General features: G+C 39.8%; 2 protein-coding genes across 4 annotated transcripts in view; both read left to right on the forward strand.

Moving 5' to 3' along the window:
- The window catches only part of LVRN (laeverin), a 79,085-nt gene that overhangs the window by 49,496 nt on the left and 6,928 nt on the right, over positions 1 to 22,661 (forward strand). For all 3 annotated transcript variants that reach the window (XM_061429947.1, XM_061429948.1, XM_061429949.1), the window contains 11 exons: positions 421 to 486; positions 580 to 645; positions 1,292 to 1,464; positions 3,020 to 3,096; positions 3,468 to 3,607; positions 8,000 to 8,055; positions 11,590 to 11,743; positions 13,231 to 13,325; positions 15,255 to 15,362; positions 16,532 to 16,699; positions 16,914 to 17,051. In XM_061429947.1, coding sequence (XP_061285931.1) covers positions 421 to 486; positions 580 to 645; positions 1,292 to 1,464; positions 3,020 to 3,096; positions 3,468 to 3,607; positions 8,000 to 8,055; positions 11,590 to 11,743; positions 13,231 to 13,325; positions 15,255 to 15,362; positions 16,532 to 16,699; positions 16,914 to 17,051 — 1,241 coding nt within the window. The remainder of the gene's footprint in view (positions 1 to 420; positions 487 to 579; positions 646 to 1,291; positions 1,465 to 3,019; positions 3,097 to 3,467; positions 3,608 to 7,999; positions 8,056 to 11,589; positions 11,744 to 13,230; positions 13,326 to 15,254; positions 15,363 to 16,531; positions 16,700 to 16,913; positions 17,052 to 22,661) is intronic.
- On the forward strand, positions 3,611 to 5,432 carry LOC133255548 (large ribosomal subunit protein uL15m-like). The gene has a single exon (XM_061429950.1). It carries the CDS (start codon positions 4,377 to 4,379, stop codon positions 5,268 to 5,270), a length of 894 nt encoding a protein of 297 aa, XP_061285934.1. The 5' UTR covers positions 3,611 to 4,376; the 3' UTR covers positions 5,271 to 5,432.

The raw sequence follows: 22,661 nt of genomic DNA on the forward strand, positions 1-22,661 counted from the left end.
TTGGGATTAGCATATTCAAAACAAAGAATGCTTCCTAGTTTTCTCCATTCTGAATCCCCCCTGCCTGCCCCCTACACCCACCCCGGGACATTGTCAGTAGGCAACCACAGAGGCTAATTGCTGATCCTTGTGGAACTGGAATGACAGGCAACATTTATTTATTTATACTTGTCGTGTGAGTATCTCAATTTAAAAAGTTTTCTGTACCCTGAATTCTTATACGTAGGGCATTTTCTCATCTCTTATCTATTAATTAGTGACAGTTTATTTTATTAGCACATTTTGGGTTAACCCAGACATTCAACTGAGGTATACAATGCAATGAGGAGCACAGCCCAAAATCTTGCGTACCAAAATGGAATGTGTCAGTATTTAGATACTGAATTCTGTTCAAATGATGGACAACTTCTTATGTCTTAGGGAGCGTCTCTGGCCCGGATGCTTTCTAGTTTCTTGAATGACAAAATATTTATCAGCGCACTTAAGGTGAGTTTACAAAATTGTTGTTACCTAAAGACGGTAAACATGAATTGCTTTGGCAGGTTATTCATCTTAACCTTACCTTTTCTATTTTAACAGTCATATTTGGAGACGTTTTCTTACTCAAATGCTGAGCAAGATGATCTATGGAGACATTTCCAAATGGTAATTCTCTCACTCTCTGCGATGTGCTTGCTGTGTTGTGCTGTAAGATCGTGAGGCCATGTGTGTGTGCTGATGCCACAGGAAAACCCCCTTCCCTTGTCTGCGACACTCCTTTAAGTCAGAGGTTACTTCTGTAGTCTTCACCACTGTATTCCCAGGCTTCCCTGGTGGCTCAGATGGCAAAGAATCTGCTTGCAGTGCAGGAGACCTGGGTTCAATTTCTGGGTTGGGAAGGTCCTTGGGAAGGTCCCCTGGAGAAGGGAATGGCAATCCACTCTAGTATTCTTACCTGGAAGATCCCATGGGTGGAGGAGCCTGGTGGGCTATAGTCCACAGCATTTTGAACACAACTGAGCGACTGCTAACACACACACTATGTTTCCAGTGCCCAGAATAGAGCCTGCATATATTAGATCCATAAAAATTGTGTTCAGTGATTGAATGAATGAGTGAAAGGATGAACTAAGGAACCACTCATATATACAGAGATGAACAGAATTAAATTTGGTGCAGAAATTCCCCACTGGGTTTTACTATATAAATGAGAAATAAAATCACTACGTATTGATAGTTTCTTTTAGGAGTTGGCTACCTCAAAAGATTTGGATGGTAAATAACCGCTTTTGTGATGTTTTTTTTAAAACAGGCCATAGATGACCAGAGTAAAATTCTTTTGCCAGCAACAGTAAAAAGCATCATGGACAGTTGGACACACCAGAGTGGTTTTCCAGTTATCACCTTAAATGTATCCACGGGTGTCATGAAACAGGAGCCATTTTATCTTGGAAAGGTTAAAAATCAGACTCTTCTAACCCACAAGTAGGTAGATTTGCTCCTGTCTTCACCTTCCTTGGGGTTGAGCTCTGATCAAAAGGAAACCAGCCTATGGATGAGGAAGCATAACTCCCACTGGGTGCACACCCTTCCATGAGATGACCTGGGGATGGTGATGCAGTGCTCCATGCCGGATGCTACTGTGGGCTAGGACGGGGCAGAGCCCCTGAGGCCCTGAGCAAGGCCAGAGGCCTGCCTTAGGCATTCTTGCAGTGTTCCTCCCCTGGGACTTAGGGCCACACCCACAACCAAAGCTTTGAGTGCTAGGCATTCTTTTTTGTCCTTTAGACAGAGGTAATGAATTACGCAGAATTCTGTGTGAAAGCCAGTAAAATAGAATCTGAATGACCTTATGTTAATTAAGAAAAAAGGGGATCTGGTTGCCAGGTCATCTTCCCTTCTCTAGAAATGGAACTGAATGGTAACCACATCCTTGAGGAATAATTCTGTGCATGTATGCCCACACGTGTGTGTGTGTGCTTTTGTAACCATACATAAAATATTAGTTATAGATCCCAAATTCAAACCTTAATCTTATTTAAAATCTCTGAGTTTCAGTTTCATTATCTATAAAGCAAATGTAATAATACAAACCCCAGGGGATTGTTGTAGAAGTGAAATGAGATAGTAAGTATACCGTGGCTTAGCATTACCACTTTCTCCTTCCGTTTCCTTTTCTTCCTTAACTTCTTAGATAGTTTTCAACTGTTTTTGATAAAGGGTTTGATTCTCAGATCACATTGTATTAAGTATAAGCACAAATGAGTAATTTATTTTCATGTACCATCACCAAAAGTTTCAGGTTGTCCCACTTTTTCTTTAAAACTCCAGGGGAGGACATAGATCTGCAGGTCCCTTCTCCCTGTGATATTTCATGACTTTTGAGAAGAGGTGGCCTTAGCTATCATATGAACAAAGACTCTCAGTTCAAAGTCTGAGAAGCCAGACATGCGAGCATTTGAGCAAGATTGGAAATATTGCCTAAATTCCAAGTGTGCCTTCAGATGACTAATGTCCTCCTCGTGGTCAGTGACTTCATCCAGGTCACATCCACCAACACGGGGAGAGTGCCAGCATTCAGTGAATATGAATAATCTGGCTGATTGCTGTTGAACACTTTTCAAACTGGGAGAAGACTTGAGGTGGAAAAGCATTTTGAAATGTTTGTCATGCTTTTTCTTCTTAAATGATTATTCAGTTTTCTTGGCACAGATAGCTTTGGGTATGTCTGCAGCATTTGAATGACCCCTGAGTAAGGCCAGATGGCTGTAATTGAATATAAACAGGCTTTGAAAGTTTCAGATACAGGAGAACCTTAGAAGCTACCCTGAGTTGCAAGAAGAAGCAAATCTGTGAGGCACAAGAGAATAAATAAATAGCCAAAGCTGGCTTGTGAAACAACAGTGAACAATTCTGAGGTCATATCCACAAGGAATGACTGAAGAATTTGAGTTCTTTTATCATCTTATTTAATATTGGCTCAAAGCTTTTATTCTTATGTGTGAACAATAACTGAAGTTTTCACTTTTTTTCCAAAAAGTGACACATGGATTATACCTATTCTTTGGATGAAAAATGGAACTACACAGTCTTTAGTCTGGCTAGATAAAAGCAGCAGTAAGTAACAAATGTTTAAAAATACCTTCACATATATATGCAAATATATGTGTGTGTATACACACACACACACACACACACACACACACATAAAAGCAGAGAATAAAATATTAAAATGTCTAGCTTTTGAATAGCTTATTTAAAACTAAAATATTATATCATTCTTGTTGAACATAGTGCTTTAAAGAAACATTTCTAATCAAAAGTCATTGTATGTGAAAAAAATATATGGTAAGATCAATACATATTTTGGAATATCTTTACTTTTTGTTTTACTGGATTGTTGTTTAGAATTAAGAGGGCATAGTAAAACATGTAGTGAAATATTTTTTAAATGTACCAGTTCAAACTGTTCACGTATTTCTTTGTAGAAGTATTTCCTGAAATGCAAATTTCAGATTCTGATCATGACTGGGTGATATTAAATTTGAATATGACTGGATACTATAGAGTTAACTATGATAAATTAGGTTGGAAGAAATTAAATCAACAGCTTGAAAAAGATCATAAGGTAAGTTTTATTTTTATACCTTTTATTGAATATCATTAATACTGTACTCTCTAGACTTTATAGGCTGAGCTTTTATTAACCTGACTGGTGGGAACCTGACCTCTTTGCCACCCCTCATACCAAGGCATGCTGGATTTTTTTTTCTTAGAAAAGAGAGGTTTTGGTTGAATGTATTGTGTTTTTGAACATTTCTCTCACTTTTCCACAATAATTTTGCCTTTCTAAGTGAAAATCAAAATAATTTCCGATTAACTGTTAATTTTGTGATCTTAGGCAAGTTACTTAAATGTTCTGCTTCAATTTCTTCACTTTAAAATGGGAATAATATATCTTTCTTATTCCTTATGAGAATTAGAGATAATGTAAGTAAACAAATTGTCTAGGGGCTTCCCTAGTAGTCCAGCGGTTAAGACACTCTACTCCCAATGCAGGGGACACAGGTTCAAACCCTGAACAGGGACTAAGAGTCCCCCATGCCGCCTGGTGTGGCCAAAACAAAAAACTTTCTAAGCCCATAATAGATGCCAGTACATAAATGCTAGAAAATGTGAATTTTCTAAAAATTGTATTTTCATCTTCTGGCCAAGGAGATAATTTAATTCACAAGATATCAATAATAATCCAATATCACTTTAAAGTATCAAATAGCTAAATTATTATACAATATATAAAAATTAAAATATTGGCTAGCTCTTATCAGTCAGACTTGACTTGGTTGAATTAAACCAAATCTCCGAGGCGCCATTGCGGCGTCTCATGCAAGCGGGTCATGGTTGGCCCGGTGCGGGGCGCAGCAGGGCCTTGGGCCCTGGACCTGCTTTGGGCCCTGCCTCGTGTGAGCCTGGCTAACCTGAGGCCGAACCCGGGCTCCAGGAAACCGCAAAGACAACGAAGAGGTCAGAGAAGAGGTAGGAAGTGTGGCAGGGGCCACAAAGGAGAACGGCAGAGAGGAACCCGGCCCCGGCTGGGCTTTGAAGGAGGCCAGACTCCATTTTACCTTCAAATCCCAAAATACGGCTTTAATGAAGGACACAGCTTCAGACGCCAGTATCAGCCTTTGAGTCTCAACAGGCTGCAGTACCTGATTGACCTGGGCCGAATCGATCCCACACAACCTATTGACTTAACCCAGCTGGTCAACGGGCGAGGTGTTACCATCCAGCCATCTAAAAGGGACTATGGAGTCCAGTTGGTAGAGGAGAGCGCTGACACCTTTAAGGCAAAAGTTAACATCGAAGTTCAGCTGGCTTCTGAGCTGGCCATCGCCGCCATCGAGAAGAACGGGGGTGTCGTCACGACCGCCTTCTATGACCCGCGAAGGCTGGAAATTCTGTGCAAACCCATCCCATTCTTTCCCCGTGGACAACCCATTCCCAAGCGGATGCTCCCCCCCGAGGCCCTAGTCCCCTACTACACTGACGCGAGAAATCGAGGCTATCTGGCGGATCCTGCCAGATTTCCCGAAACGAGACTGGAGCTCGCCAAGAAGTATGGCTATATTTTACCCGACATCACTAAAGACGAACTCTTCAAAATGCTCAGTTCTCGGAAGGATCCACGGCAGATTTTCTTTGGTCTGGCTCCCGGATGGGTGGTGAACATGGCAGACAAGAAGATTCTGAAACCTACGGATGAGAAGCTGCTTGAGTACTACAGCTCCTGAGCTCCTTCCAGGGGAGCCAGTGGTAGGGCACTGGAAGGGGTGCTGACACATGTTTCCCACTGCGTCGGCTCAGTTTGTGTTTGTGCAGAGGAGGATGTTTTCTGTGTAATCACACCTTTTTTTTTTTTTTTTAATCAAAATTAAAAATACAGTAAGCAATGACTGCGTGGAAGATGTGGATCTGTGTGTGTCTCAGCAACATGAGCTCGCTGGCACGCTGCCCGAGGGAGTAGGCAGCTCTTAGACCATTTCCTCTAGAGTTTTCCATCATCTTCCCATTCAGGTCTTGTCTTATTGTTGCAAATCAGAATGAATGCAGATGGGCTGGGCTTGCTTTGTTGTCCTCTCGGTGGGGGTCCGAGGGCTGCTGATGAGCTGGTGTGCCTCTTGGTTAGCCCTGAGGATCGTCTTACCCAGAGTCGAGACAGCAAGCCTTCAACCCAGACTGATGAAGATGTTGGATGGGAGTGTAAGGCTGGTGAATAGTTTCTAAGTATTGCAGTGTTTGCTGGCAAGATTGAAATGAAAATTCCAAGTGAATTCATTTTTCTCAACTCTGGCAAAGATGTCGAAAATGATCAAACCATTAACATTTTTTTCTTTGAAGAAGGTAAATATTCCAATTGATATAATTTTACTTATTTCCTAGACTTTGGAAATCTTTGTTTTGCAGTCGTTTTAAATGATTTTGAAGAAAATGGTCAGTGGTTATATAAGCTATAAGAACAGTTGGTAACGTGAAAATTAAACTGTTAATGTAAAAGGTTTAGCAGTCAGTAGGCTTTTTTAGCTTTGCAAAGATCTGTTGTATCTAAACCACATGGAAGCTTAATTTATCCTGATGCAATTAAATCTTGAATAATTCTTGGTAATTCTTCTACAGTAGAATTAAAATGATTGCTGTTTATTTTATTAAATTTTTTTTTTTAAACCTAAAAATAAAAATAAAAATAAACCAAATCTCCATTAGTGGAGATGGATACTGGCTTAGAAGTCTGTAGAGTTGGCTCTGCTATGAAATCTGGGGCAGTTCATTTAGACTCCATTTGTAAAACTCATGTGTTGAACTAAAAGATATCTTAGGTGTCTCTGACGTCAGAATTTCTGTGAATCGCCCAGTGAGTCTGGCGAAAGAGGCAGTGCACAGAGTTGGCAGAGCTTGGCTTCTGGGTCAGATCAACTTGTGTTTGTATTTTTGATCATCATTTACCAGATGTGTGACCTTGGGCCTCTTATTTAGCCAGTCATGCCTTGGATTCCTTGTCTGTATAATACTGGGTATAATGGACCAATGTTAAAAACTTGTGAAGATTAAATAAGATGATGTATGTATGATGTTTAACAGAAGCCTAATCTAATTCAGGCATTCAGAACATGATCAGTAATTTTAAAAGAGCTATCATTGGGCTTTTGAATAAAGGTACAAAAACCAGCTGTAGTAATACTTTATTTAAAAATCTTTTTCAGAGTAGCTAAATTTTTTTAAATTTCTAAGGGCAGTCTTAGCTGTGGAAACACTAGGTCATGCCATTATAGCAATGATTTCTTGAAGCCCTTGTGCTGCTGCTGCTGCTAAGTCGCTTCCGTCGTGTCCGACTCTGTGCGACCCCACAGATGGCAGCCCACCAGGCTCCCCCGTCCCTGGGATTCTCCAGGCAAGAACACTGGAGTGGGTTGCCATTTCCTTCTCCAATGCATGAAAGTTAAAAGTGAAAGTGAAGTCTCCCAGTCGTGTCCGACTCTTCGTGACCCCATGGACTGCAGCCCATCAGGCTCCTCTGTCCATGGGATTTTCCAGGCAAGAAAGGAGTGGGGTGCCATCGCCTTCTCCAAAGCCCTTGTAGATTTTACTTATTGAAAAACTGAAGTCAGTTGTTCCTACAACATAATTGCTGAGCAAACAAAACATTTCTACTATTAATATTAATCTAGAAAATGTAAGTATTATTATTACTTCCAGGAAAGATACGTGACTACTGCCAAGGAAAGAATTAAGCTTTGCTTGTTCAGATGCTCAAAGGGACGTTGTGAAGATGAATCTTCTGGGACCACATATATGAATATGCTTGGCGGGGGTCGGGGGTGGGGTGTTGCTGTTGAAGGAATGCTGTAGGAAGCTTTGGGACCCTTGGAACACAAGCTGAGACAGTCCTGTGGCCTCGCAGTGCCTGGCAGCTCAAAGAGAAGCCTGAGAAGCTAGGTTGGCAGTTGACTCCTTTTCATGATTCAAAGGGCTCTGTTGGTGGTAGTGTGTTGAATTACTAAACTCTTGAGAAGAGAGATACCACTGAAAAGAGTACCTCAGCATTGCCAAAATAGTGCTAAGTAATATTTATTTAAGGCTTTCTATGCCAAAAAGTCCGCTGACAACAATTTGGACATTGTGATACAATTAATGTATACTTTTTGTTTTGGAGAGGCCCTTTAAACTTGGCTTCCCGTTTTATTTTTTAACATGCTGTTTTTCACAGAGTATTTTGGCAGAACTCTCAGCCATACTGAAGCCATATGATTGATGTCCAAAGGGATCGCTTATCAAAAACAGATGTATAATAAATAAATTATGGAAATTATCCTTAGAAATGATCATTTCTCTGAACATGAGATAATGCACATGGAAGTGCTTTGTAAGCAGCAATGATCTTGAAATGTTGTTATTATTTTGAAAGTTATTTTTCTACTAAAAATGTTCTCATCTTTTCCTGAGCGTTTTTGGATCTCATCTGCAGGCTATTCCTGTTATTCATAGACTTCAGCTGTTTGATGATGCCTTTTCCTTGTCTAAGTGAGTATATTTTCTTCTCTCATCATTTAACAGTGTAGCTTAAGAAATTTACAAAAACAATAACCTCATCCTTATGAAGCTGGCTCCTTAGTTTATAAAAGCCCTAACTTGTTAAGATTAGGGTCAAATTCTGTGGTTATTGTGAAATTTTATGATATAAAAGTTGCTGGACAACATGAATGGACCTAGAGAGTGTAATATTGAGTGAAGTAAGTCAGACTGAGAAGAAATATCATATTACATCCCTTACATGTGGACTCTACAAAGAAATGATACAAATGAACTTACTTACAAAACAGAAAGGGACTCATCGACCTAGAGAAGGAACTTAACGGTTGCCAAGGGGAAGGATGAGGGGAAGAGATATGGTTTGTTTGGGACGAACACGTACACATTGCTATATTTAAAATAGGTAACCAACAAGGTCCTACTGCATAGCACACGGAACTCTGATCAATGTAATGTGGCAGCCTGGATGGGATGGAGTTTGGAGGACAAAGGATGCATGTCTATGTATGGCTGCGTCCCTTTGCTGTCCACCTGGAACTATCACAATGTTGTTAACTGGCTATACCCCAATACAAAATAAAAGGTTTACAATTTTTTTAAAAAGTTGATGGAATATGCAACAACATGGATGAACCTTGAGGACATTGCTGCTGCTGCTGCTGCTGCTGTTGCTAAGTCACTTCAGTCGTGTCCGACTCTGTGTGACCCCATAGACGGCAGCCCACCAGGCTCCCTCGCCCCTGGGATACTCCAGGCAAGAGTACTGGAGTGGGTTGCCATTTCCTTCTCCAATGCATGAAAATGAAAAGTGAAAGTGAAGTCGCTCATGGGGTCGCTAGTCCAACTCCTAGCGACCCCATGGACTGCAGCCTACCAGGCTCCTCTGTCCTTGGGATTTTCCAGGCAAAAGTACTGGAGTTGAGGACATTATGTTATGTGAAATAAACCAGTCACAGAAAGACAAACACTGTATGTTTCCATTTATATGAGCTACTTAGAGTAGTGAGACCCACAGACAGAAAGATTGGTGATTGCCGAGGACTGGGGTGGGAGGGGGCAGGCATGGGGAGACACTGTTTAATGGGTGCAGAGTCTCAGTTTCACAAGATGAGAAGAGTTCTCTAGATGGCTAGTGATGATAGCTGTACATTATGAATGTACTTAAAAAAATTTTTACTGGAGAACAGTTGATTTACAGTGTTAGTTTCTGCTGTGCAGCAAAGTAAATCAGTTATACATATGAATGTATTTAATACCAGGGGACTGTACACTTTAAAATGGTTAGGAAGACAAACTTTATGTTATGCGTATTTTGCAGCAATAAAAAATTAGAAAAAAAGACAATTCAAAAAAGGTCATCATTGGGAAAGAGCAATAACATTTCCTACTAATAAGAATGAAAGCCACAGGACACAGTATTTTTTATAACAATTTGACAAGAAGGAATATATGTTCTTTGTCAAGTCAAAATTTGGTGGTTAATTATATGAAAGTCCTGTGTATTTTTGATTAAATTAACTTTGGTAAAATAAGATTTAAACTGATCGTGGAGAAATTTTGAAAGGCTCTTAAAGGAGCAGCAAAGAAAATTTAATGTTTTAAAGGGAAGTCCTGAGGGGAAGGGAGGGATAGACTGGAGTTTGAGATTGACATGTACACACTGCTATATTTAAAATAAAATAAAATGCCTTTCCATGATAAAAAAAAGGGGGGGGGGGAGCCCTTAAAGGAAAACCTTTAGAAGGATGCAGTACAGACGATGTAAATAGGAAAAAGTAATAGTGTTTAAATATTTATAGGATTATTACAAAATGTATAAGAATCATTATTTTAAAATCTAGATCAAGAGTGAAAACTTAGGTAACATACACTTAGTTCAGACTTGCATTCGTAAAGACTGTTAATGTTCAAATGGATAAATTTAGGAAGATTATGAAAGATATTTTCATATTATTCCAAGATATTGGAAGTTAAGGAAATAAAGTAACTGATATATCCAAAATAAAGAGTTTCTGGAAATGAATAGACTACCAATTAGGACTTTGAAATGATTTTTGTTACCCAAAGGTAATACCTGTATGTATAATTTTAATGAGCCTAAATTCTAATGTATTACAGAATTATTGATTTCATTGATAGTGGATTTACTCTACTGCTAAGTTTCTAACCAGGGAAATGAATGTATGATCAGAATTTAAATTTTTAGACAATAAAGTTAAGGAGCACACATAATAAATTATCCAGTGCATTTTCTCTTTCCTTCACCTGTTGTATTTCTTGGATGAATGTCTGCATATTTTTCCCTCCTTTTTTTTCGACTTTTCCCCTCTTGACGTAGAGCACATTTCCCCACCCACTACTTCACTGAAACATTTCTCTGAGATGACCATGAATTTAGTATTGTTAACCACATCCTCCTGCAAACTTCTTTTTTGCCTTTCTGAGACTTCAGTGTGCAAATGTGGTTCTCCTCCAGTATCTGACTTCTTTTTCCAGCTGCCCTGAGCATCTTTAAGACCAGTCATGGTTGTCTTATTTTCTTCTATCTTTCCTCTGAGTAATTCTTGCCTTCTTATGGTTTCAGTGGTCATTTTATTATATATATAATAATATAAGTGCCCACCAGATATAAGGTATTCAATAAACGTTTGTAAAGGATATGTCGATGACTTTTAAATCTATGTATTTACTTGTCTCCTCCTGTCTTCTGTTCATCCTGAGGTTACTTAAATTCAGTACCAAAAGCATTGAACTTTATTTCTGCCTCTAAATTGCTACTATCAATCTCTCTTTGTCAAAGGTACTACTGTTCTTCCCCCCACTTGAAACATTAGAGATATCCTTGACCCTCCTGTCTCTCTCCATCTCTCATCAAGTCACTGTGTCTTATCTATTCATTGTGGGGATCTGGGGAATGTCTTTTGGATTCTCACGTCACTTACCACCTTCATTGCTTCCTCGCTAAGTCAAATTTGCATCACCCTTTGCCTGGCCTGTCACATTAGCTTCTAGCTGTTAGTTCTTTAGAATTCTATTCTGTCTTCTGCAGCACAAATTGAAACAAAATTTTAAGGCATCAATTTCATGATGTTACCCTGATTGTTTAAATACCTTCCCACCAAATGTAAATTCTTTATCCTGATAGTCAAGCCTCTCCACACTTTTGATTACCTATTAGCCCCCATCTCTCAGTACACACAAAAGAAATTCCTTGCCTTGGTTAAGTTGGTCTGCTGTGAACCCCCTCTTTGTCCTAACTGCCTTCCTCTATCTTTCTACTTATTCCAATCCTGTCCTTCCTTCATTCTTTTTTCAAGTTCCTCCTCCAGAAAGCCTCCCCTGTCCCTCCCATCACATACCTATATTTTTCTTCTTTGCTACTTTATTGTATTCATTGACCTTGAATCTATCAAATTGAAATGGAGAGCCTGTCAACATTGCATGTAACAAACATGGAAAGTGTGCAGATCATTTAGCAAGGAAAGGCTTTTTTGAATCTTTGTTGTTTTTTTAAAAACCAAACAGAAACGATTATATCGAAATTGAAACAGCACTTGATTTAACCAAGTACCTTGCTGAAGAAGATGAAATCATAGTGTGGCATGCAGTTTTGATGAACCTAGTAACCAGGGATCTTGTTTCTGATGGGAACAACCATGACATATATCCATTGTTAAAGGTAAATTCATTCTTTGTGAGATGGTTTTTAAAAATAATTCTTTTGTTTCATCTTCCTTCCATATTTTAGGTAGCATCTGTGAAACTAGTCTTTCCCAAAATAAGAGCCTGTTAGTTCTGTATATATTCATTTTCTTAGGAACAGTTGCTTATTCTTAAAAGAAAATACCTTGGTTGTAGATCTGCCCTGGGAGTTGTGTATGAGAGAAGGTATTGAGTTCTTGCTGAGGTGTCAGTGTGTCTTAAGAAACCAGAAGTGGCTGGAAACAATATACTTTTCTTTTTTTATATAAAGAAAGGATAGTGTCTATTAACAACTGTTTTCCTAAAAGATTGTTGGTAAACAGAATGACCTTTCATGGTTCTATATCCATACTTTATATACTCTGATTTATAGGACCAGCACTTGAAACCAGAGAGCAATGTTCTAGAAAAGTAAATATTTTGAAGCTGCTTTTGATACTGGGAAGAGAGATGTGGAAATTAGAGTTAATGAATGAAGAAATGACTGTGCCATCTTGTCCTTGTAAAAGGGGAAAATAGCATCAGTAAAAGGGGAAATTTCCATTATTAGGTCTTTAACAGTGGTCCAGTGATCATAAGATAGATGGCATAGGAAAAGCCTAAGTTTGGGTGCAGCCCCTCGGACATTTGGGGACCACAAACAAAGCAGCAGATGTGTTAGGTGATGATTTCAGGTGAGTTTCCAGGGCCCTCTGAGAGCAAAATCACAAGCACCTCGGAGTTCCAGACTTTCTTTCATCTAGTGTCTAAAGTGCTGATGTGAACATACTTGAATGTGGGCACAGTGACCAACAGAAGGCGCTTGGATGTCTGTGGGGTTGAGGTGGCTCATTGATGACATCTGATCCTTGGCCTGTGAGTAAAGAAGTAAAAGGTCACACTTGTATTTTTAAAGAATTTCGATGAATGATACTATTCTGAGGGATGTATTGGTAAATATATGACTGTAAAAAGGCTGTTATTTACCAGCCAATAGCTCAGTTGAAGAAATCTTATTTTGGATCCAGGGTTTACATTTGTCCAAGGCATAAATCAGTGTTCCTTGTTTTCATATATATATATATATATATATATATATATATACACACACACACTAAGCATGAAAGTTTGAGAGTTTCAAGGTAGAAAGTTTGTCTTATATTTTCCCCTTTTTTCCCCTCTATTTTAAAGACAACTAGAAATTCTGGGGTGATAGTAAGTAATAAGAGTGGGGGATACTGATTAAGCTCCTACTATGTGCCAGGCACTGTGCTTACACACATTGTGTTGTTTACATATCGCTTTCTTATGAAGAAAGTGAACCTAAAATGTTAAAAAAAATCATCAAATATTTAGTAACAAATGAAGTTTATTTCTGAAGAAATACCTGTCACCTCTCTGTTAATGTCTTTTCAGACAAGGGAAAGGCAGTGCAAATTGAGTGTTGTGAGCAGAACTAACTACTATTCTCTTTATTGTTTATAGAAGTATCTGTTGAAGAGACTTATCTCAATATGGAATACTTACTCAACTATGATCCGTGAAAATGTGACAGCCTTGCAGGAGGACTATTTAGCTCTGTAAGTACTTTCTGAACAGTGACAATTGAATTAAATGATTCATATTAATGGATAGGTTTCCAGATTCATAAAATAAGATCCTAATAGTTAACGATTCACTGAGAGATCTGTGTGCAATTTGAGAATAGTAGCTTTGAGATTGGTGAGCTACATATATCTTAATGGGAAATAGTAGTTAGGGATCTTAATTTACTTGCAAAGCACATACGTGTACACACAGGAGTGTATAGCTTTATATTCTCAACTATTATGCTACTGGTTGAAATCTTAAGTAAGTTGTACTATTGGTGAAAAGTTGTGCTAAGCAAAACCAGCTAATGCAAATGAAGGGTATCGGAAGGCCACAGAAGAAAACTTTCCGCTCGGTGTGTTATTGATGAAACAGGGAAAAGTTTCATTACGTATGTCAAATAGAAATTCTAACATTAGCAAATATGATGAGGGAGGTTGATGACTAATGATCCAGTCATCAAACATCATACGGTGACCTGTATCAGTCACCAGTGTGTGAGCATGAGCAAGTATTGTGAATGACATTGGTTTGGTGGGGGAGTAAGCCATAATGCTAGTCTGGGAAGTGGGTGAAGGGCAAGACAGGGCCGCAGGACCCTGTGACAGAAGGTAGGCGGGGCTTCCAGATTTAGAGAGGGGATTTGTGACCAACGATGAACGGTGCAGGAATTCCATCTCCAGCTCTAGTCAACATCAAGCTGAAGTCAATTAAACCAAGCAAAAAATACAAACTATACAAAAGGTGATTATTCTCTCTCATGGGTTTCCTTCTAAAAGGGGAGAGATTTTAGCCTAGAGAGTGTGACTAGAAGGACAAGGCATTTGATTTACAGATGGATGGAAGACAGGGGGAGGAGCTGGAATGGAGAGTGGATAGGCAAGTTGTCTGAGCGAGCAGAAGGGCCCAACCAGGCGGCACCTTTGTTAACCAGCTGTGGCCTTGGCTCTCCTACACTGGCCTGAAGCGACCTGTATTTTGTAGCATCCTGGGGCCAACCTCGGGAGTTAGATTGTGCTTCCAGAGAATTCCTTCTTGCTGCTGCCAGCTTGGGAAGGGTGGGGAGAGGAGTGAATGTGTAGTGAGTGGTCAGAGCTGTCTCTCAGAAGGCTTCCACCCCTGGTCTTACTACTACTGCTTATCAGAAGGTCAGGCCAGGCAGAGAGCAAACCAGAGGGAGGGTGGAACAAAGGAGATTTGGCTCTTGTATTTTCTGAAAAACTTCTGACCCTTCTGAGTTCCTTTACCTCTGACTCCAAACTGCAGAGTGTGAGGAGTCACATGTCACACTTATCTGGATTTATCATTGTTCCTCTCCATGTTCTTTTGAACCTACTTTCTTTGCAATCATAACATGTACCTCTGCTCAACTATAAAAACAAAACAGAAACCTCCATTCCTTTTCTGGGGATGACATTAATAGCCAGGAGGAACAGAAGGAAAAATGGAAGCTGAAGCGAGGGAAGGCATAGCGTCAGAGGAGAGAAATAAACCATTCCCTCTGTTTTCCAGTGTAGAGAAAGAACTTTATTTTTAAGTGTATTATATCAGATACTCTAAAGTCATTTTTTAAAAATCTGTAAGCCAATTGTTGTATGAGAGAGAAAAAATAAATTGATAACAGATGTGGTATATGTGTATACCCGTGTTTGAGGGAGATGAAGGATGGCAGTAATTTATTTCTTACCTTCAAAAAAATATCCGTCTGAGAGCTTATTTGGTACCTGAGAGCGTCTCAGCAAATATTTCCCTGAACCTTAAATATAGTTGCCATCCACAGAGGCTATTTTTTAACAAACCTGATATTATTGGAAGGATGTTTTTAAAATACCCATCTTTTTATGAAACACATATTCTTGGAAGCAGAAAAAAATAAATGTAGTAATGAAAAATAAATGTTCTTTGACTTTTCCTTCAAGAATATCACTGGACAAAGTTTTTGGAACTGCATGTTTGTTGGGTCTTGAGGACTGTCTTCAGCTGTCCAGAGAACTCTTCAGAAACTGGATGAACCATCCAGAGAATGAGTAAGAGTCATATTGTAATTGCCTTTCTTTTTACCCTGTTTCAGCACCAACAATGTCTCTCAGTGTTTCATGCTTTTACTCTGGGAAGGAACATTTTGTTTTTACTTACATAATCTCTTTCTCTTTTTATTTTTTTTCAAATATCCTTTAAAAACAGATACACGCACACAGAGAATTGTCTCAGGTAGGTCTGTGCATAACAATCAGTTCAGTCACTCAGTCGTGTCTGACTCTGCAACCCCGTGGACTGTAGCATGCCAGGCCTCCCTGTTCTTCACCAACTCCCGGAGCTTGCTCAAACTCATGTCCATTGAGTCGGTGATGCCATCCAACCATCTCACCCTCTGCCGTCCCCTTCTCCTTCTGCCTTCAATCTTTCCCAGCATCAGGGTATTTTCAAATCAGTCAGTTCTTCACATCAGGTGGCCAAAGTATTGGAGTTTCAGCTTCAGCATCAGTCCTTCCAATGACTATTCAGGACTGATTTCCTTTAGGATGGACTGGTTGGATCTCCTTGCAGTCCAAGGGACTCTCAAGAGTCTTCTCTAACACTGCAGTTCACAATAGATCAGAATTTATACACTGGATTCTCACCCAGGACCTCTCATTACCAGGGCATTCCCTAATAAGCACCTGTGCTTATTTAGGTTGGTCTTTATGGTTATTTATTCATACATATAAAAGTGCATCAGCGCATCTCTAAGTTTTCAGCCTCACTGACAGCTGAGACCAATACTTTGTCGTTTTGGTGTTATTATATTACCTTGAATATATGCCCTCAGATGGACTCTTAGAAAATGTGAGAATAATATATGAAATCGAACAAAATTATCAACATACACTGTTTGTACTATTCTAATTTGTTTCTCCCTCAAATCTCCTTAGTTTCTAAACTAATTTGATGACTTCAAGATATTAGTGTGAATGACAGTTTTCACGGTTGCTTTTCTAGATTCCATCTTTTGATATTCATATCTGAGATCGCAGACATTTTTTCTAGATTTATACTTCAGTGTTCTTGCCTGGAGAATCCCAGGGACGGGGAGCCTGGTGGACTGCCATCTAAGGGGTTGCACAGAGTCGGACACGACTGAAGTGACTTAGCAGCAGCAGCATACTTCTAAATATGTGACAACCTAGATAACTTCATTGTATGTTGTATCTTACAGAATACCTAATCCAATTAAAAATGTTATTTTATGTTATGGCATTGCCTTGGGAAATGATAAAGAATGGGATTTTTTGTTGAAAATCTACAATAATAACACAGAGGAAGAAGAAAGGATTCAACTTGCTTATGCAATGAGCTGCAGTAAAGATCCACGGATACTGAACAGGTGATTATTGTAACTTAACTTGAAAAGGTTCTTGGTGGAGGAATGCAATTAATAAACTAAAGGGAGAAAAACAGACATGAGCTAATGTAAGAATTAATATGAAACATATTTATGCACCACTAACTTAGAACCATATGGGATTTTTAACTCCACTTATATTCTTTCTATTGAATAATTTTTACGTATTTATTTTCTGCCAAATGTGCTTTTGCAGATACATGGATTATGCCATCACTGTGTCTCCTTTCACTTTTAATGAAACAAATGTCATCGAAGCTGTTGCAGCATCTGAAGTTGGCCGATATGTTGCAAAGGACTTTTTAATCAACAATTGGCAAGCTGTGAGCGAAAGGTGAGGAGGAGATGTGAAACCACCCTTTTCTTTAGGTCATCGATCTGGTGAATGGCTCAGGTTTAGTCTGGCTAGGTCCCTAAAGGCCTTCACATTGCCTAGAAAAGTGGTTATTTTTCCTGCATTTAGTCTTACCACACACCAGCTTCGTGGAAGATAAGGTCACTTACCCTTGGTTTTGGTTTTCTCTGTGAATGTAGTTTTGCATGAGATACTTATCTACCTCAGTTTCCCCATTTTGCCCACCAAGAATCTTGTCTTCAGAGACACAGATTAGAGTAAGTCATGTTTTTCGGTATGAGTGTACATTTTCCATTTTGTTTTGTGAAATACATCGCTGTATCTTTAAGAAACAACATATGCAACATATTACTACATATGCTTGGATGCTGAGCTTGTGTCTTTTGTCAGATTCCCTTTATGTATTTGGGTTCCATATTATTGAACATTTTATGTTTTTCACCTATTAAGATTAAATATACTTGCTTCACAGCCTGTCAGGTAGAATAGACATTGAAATGCACAGATCAAATAGCTTACTTTTAATAATTGCTCTTTCTAGAACATGACTTAACCATACATTCTTTTTTTGGAGGAGGGAATCAAGCTATTTTACTAATGGTCTTCGGCAGACGATCAAAGGGCAGGAAGACAATGAGATTCAATATCCTTCTCCTGGCTGGGCTTTCCCCAGCTTCACAGTCATTGAAAGCCTTAATTAACCATGCCTTCTTAACCATGCCCAGAATTAAGACACAGCTTCACATTACTTCCCAGGCTCAGTGCTTCCTAGTTCCTGGCACTTGTGTGTATTTGTAAGTGTATTCCAATCCCAAAGAAAGGCAATGCCAAAGAATGCTCAAACTACCACACAATTGCACTCATCTCACATGCTAGTAAAGTAATGCTCAAAATTCTCCAAGCCAGGCTTCAGCAATACGTGAACCATGAACTTCCAGTTGTTCAAGCTGGTTTTAGAAAAGGCAGAGGAACCAGAGATCAAATTGCCAACATCTGCTGGATCATGGAAAAAGCAAGAGAGTTGTATAAAAAACATCTATTTCTGCTTTATTGACTATGCCAAAGCCTTTGACTGTGTGGATCACAATAAACTGTGGAAAATTCTGAAAGAGATGGAAATACCAGACCACCTGACCTGCCTCTTGAGAAATCTGTATGCAGGTCAGGAAGCAACAGTTCGAACTGGACATGGAACAACAGACTGGTTCCTAATAGGAAAAGGAGTACGTCAAGGCTGTATATTATCACCCTGCTTATTTAACTTATATGCAGAGTACATCATGAGAAACGCTGGGCTGGAAGAAGCACAAGCTGGAATCAAGATTGCCGGGAGAAATATCAATAACCTCAGATATGCAGATGACACCACCCTTATGGCAGAAAGTGAAGAGGAACTCAAAAGCCTCTTGATGAAAGTGAAAGTGGAGAGTGAAAAAGTTGGCTTAAAGCTCAACATTCAGAAAATGAAGATCATGGCATCCAGTCCCATCACTTCATGGGAAATAGATGGAGAAACAGTGGAAACAGTATCAGACTTTATTTTCTGGGCTCCAAAATCACTGCAGATGGTGACTGCAGCCATGAAATTAAAAGACGCTTACTCCTTGGAAGGAAAGTTATGACCAACCTAGATAGCATATTCAAAAGCAGAGACATTCCTTTGCCAACAAAGGTCCATCTAGTCAAGGCTATGGTTTTTCCTGTGGTCATGTATGGACATGAGAGTTGGACTGTGAAGAAGGCTGAGCGCCAAAGAATTGACACTTTTGAACTGTGGTGTTGGAGAAGACTCTTGAGAGTCCCTTGGACTGCAAGGAGATCCAACCAGTCCATTCTGAAGGAGATCAGCCCTGGGATTTCTTTGGAAGGAATGATGCTAAAGCTGAAACTCCAGTACTTTGGCCACCTCATGCGAAGAGTTGACTCATTGGAAAAGACTCTGATGCTGGGAGAGATTGCGGGCAGGAGGAGAAGGGGACGACAGAGGATGAGATGGCTGGATGGCATCACTGACTCGATGGACGTGAGTCTGAGTGAACTCAGGGAGTTGGTGATGGACAGGGAGGCCTGGCATGCTGCGATTCATGGGGTCACGAAGAGTCGGACACGACTGAGTGACTGAACTGAATTGAAGGGTCTTTCATATTGTGTCTGAAGGTAACATGGTGCCTGTCAGTCCTGGGTCATATCCACACTCAGACAGGTGAGCATAAGCACAAACCTGACACTTTCTAATGTTGCGTGCTTAGTCTGGTCTGAGTCTTTGCAACCGCAGGGACGGTAGCCCACCAGGATCCTCTGTCCATGGAATTTTCCAGGCAAGAATACTAGAGTGGATTGCCATTTCCTCCTCCAGGGGATCTTCCCAACCCAGAGATCAAACTCAGGTCTCTTGTATCTCCTGCCTCCCCACCCCACCCCCACCTCTGCCGTCCCCCCAATCCCCGCAGCCCCAGGAGGCAGAGCTTTGTAATTAGCTGGAGTGTCTGAAACATCTAAAGGCTTCCAAGCCCACCTACTGCTTAAAAATCAGAATCTGTTAGAATAGGGTGCAAAATCTATACCTTTCGACAGTCCCCTGAGTGACCCAGGTGTAGTTTAACAAGGAACCAATTGGCAGCGGTTAAAAAAATTAACTAGGACACGACTGAAGCGACTTAGCAGCAGCAGCAGCATCAGCATTGCTCAATACGATGGCTACTAGCTAACATATGGCTATTTAAATTTAAATTAACTGCAATTAAATAAATTTAAAATTCAGTTCCCCAGTTGTACTAGCCTTGTTTTAAGTGCTCAGTGTGGCCAGTAGCTACCGTAATAGACCAGAGAGCATTTCCATCCTGGAGAGAATTCGACTGCACAGCACTGCTCTGTGGGGCAAAACAGCCCCCGGTTCATTTTCCCTCTCTTTCTATACCATACAAAGCACATCTAACTGGTGAAGCTCTTGCAAATGGCTTGAGCAACCTATGGGAAAGATTGCTCTTAATTTAAATGTGTTTTAATTTTTATCCCTCAGAAGATTTTTTTCTGCATTTGGAGAACAGAAGCGTGTTTGCATTACTCTAAAAAGTCCATTGTCTAGTAATTTATTTAAATGATCTAACTGTATTAGACATGAGTATAGAAGGACTTCCTTTGTTTAAAAAAAGAACAACTCTAAATGGATATTTCATCATCCCTGAGAAGTTCTTAGAATTATAAATGCATTCACTTTTAACCATGGCTTAAATTTTTTTATCTTTTAACAAAATGCTATGCTCATAAAATAGATGCTTTTCTTTTCTATTTATGATAAATTAATCTCAGTTCACTCCTCTTGCCCATTCTGCTACAAAACATCTTTGAGACTCAAGTAAATTTGCCTTCTACATCTAAAAGATTTATTTTTTAGGATTCAATTTATAGTCACCAGTCTTGCTGAATTTTGAAAATGATTTTGAATAGTAATAATGTATATGGATTATAAGAGGACATAAAAGTTCAAATTAATAATTCAAATGTTTTCTACATTAAAATGGCACCAGGATGCTTACCTTATTCGTTGTATAGTAGAATATTTACTTACCACTTATTAAAGTTGTATTTGACACAAATAGTTGTATGTCACCAGTCCTCATAAAATGATATGAGACGAGTAAACAAATGCTATCACAAATGTAACATTTATCATATTTAAGTGAAAAGGATTTATTCTGAATTTACTAAAATGTGACTGATCACTTGTGAGTTAGCTTTGAAACTCGTGTTTCTCCAGAATGTTTCAGTTCAGTTCACTTCAGTCACTCAGTCGTGTCTGACTCTTTGCAACCCCATGAATCACAGCACGCCAGGCCTCCCTGTCCATCACCAACTCCTGGAGTCCACCCAAAACCATGTCCATCGAGTCGGTGATGCCATCTCATCCTCTGTTGTCCCCATCTCCTCCTGCCCCCAATCCATCCCAGCATCAGGGTCTTTTCCAATGAGTCAGCTCTTCGCATGAGGTGGCCAAAGTATTGGAGCTTCAGCTTTAGCATCAGTCCTTCCAATGAACACCCAGGACTGATCTCCTTTAGAATGGACTGGTTGGATCTCCTTGCAGTCCAAGGGACTCTCAAGAGTCTTCTCCAACACCCCAGTTCAAAAGCATCAATTCTTTGGCGCTCAGCCTTCTTCACAGTCCAACTCTCACATCCATACATGACCACAGGAAAAACCATAGCCTTGACTAGATGGACCTTTGTTGGCAAAGTAATGTCTCTGCTTTTCAATATGCTATCTAGGTTGGTCATAACTTTTCTTCCAAGGAGTAAGTGTCTTTTAATTTCATGGCTGCAGTCACCATCTGCAGTGATTTTGGAGCCCCCAAAAATAAAATCTGACACTGTTTCCACTGTTTCCCCATCTATTTCCCATGAAGTGATGGGACCAGATGCCATGATCTTAGTTTTCTGAAAGTCACTGAGCATTATTCATGGAAGATACTGACAAGCCTTCTGTAAACAAGGGAGGCAGTAGCCCAATCAGTTTGGAAACTATTTTAACTCCCTCAAATTCACAGTATATGTTAGCATCACAAAGCTCCGAGAAGCCCGTCAGAAGGAAATCTAGCATCTAGCCCAGTGTCTTGTCACTTTGATCCTGCTTTGTACTGTCTGTGCTAACATACACTGTCATTCTGCCAGTAGGTCAGTTGTTCCAAAACAAAGACAGATGAGAAACTAAATTCTCTTACCCTCTCATCTGGAACTGAAACTAGACCAACATTTATTTATTGATGACCCACTAGTTAACTTTTAGGCCTCGGTTAAAAAGTTGTATAAAATGGAAGATGTTGTATGTGATCAACTGTAAGGTTCTTTCTGGTAATAAATGTTCTAGTTTTTCTATGCTGAGGCAGTTAGCTCAAGCTGTTGTAGGGGCTGTAAAGTGATGAAGACATGGTGTCTGATAAATGTTACAGAGGACAGATGGAAAGGGCTCTGGGGACTAAGAGAAGAAGGGGGCTTGAGTTGGAAGAAATCCCCTTCTGTGTGGAGGGGAGGACACCAGTAAATGCTGGGAGGGCAGGGCTGAGAGTCTGACTGGGGATGGGCCTTCATAACTGGCTGCAGCGTAAGGCCCTGGAAAGGAGCAGGTAGGGCTGGCCAAGCGAAACAGTTGAGACCCTGCCATTAGCGGTCCCAACTGAGCCCAAAATTCTTCCCAGGGAGCCTGATCTGAACGTGTATGTAGGACCATTTGCTTGAGCAAAATGGTTTGCTCTTGCTTCTCTCACTCCCCTGTTCAGGGCTCCGCATTGTTAGATGAGAGATCTTTTGGATCCTGATCCCAGTGAAGGAGCATCCATTAACCATAAAGACATCTTTCAGGTTACAGAGAAGTCACTATATATACCTGCAGCTGTGGACAGACCCTATGAAAGAGCGTGTAAATAGACGTAAGGCAACACGATTTTTTGGTGATGTTTTATTGGATGCGGTAGAAATGTTATTTGTATTATCCTTGTTACCTTGCTTTCGGCTTTTATAAAACACTGTAGACTTTGTGGCCTATAGGAAAACCCTAGTTTTACTTGAATATAGAATACAAAGTATCAGCTGTATC

Source organism: Bos javanicus, chromosome 10 (genome assembly GCF_032452875.1).
Source record: "Bos javanicus breed banteng chromosome 10, ARS-OSU_banteng_1.0, whole genome shotgun sequence".
Classification (NCBI taxonomy): Eukaryota; Metazoa; Chordata; class Mammalia; order Artiodactyla; family Bovidae; genus Bos; species Bos javanicus.

Coding starts and splice junctions, on each gene's coding strand:
- LOC133255548 (XM_061429950.1), top strand. CDS start 4,377: ATGGTTGGCCCGGTGCGGGGCGCAGCAGGGCCTTGGGCCCTGGACCTG.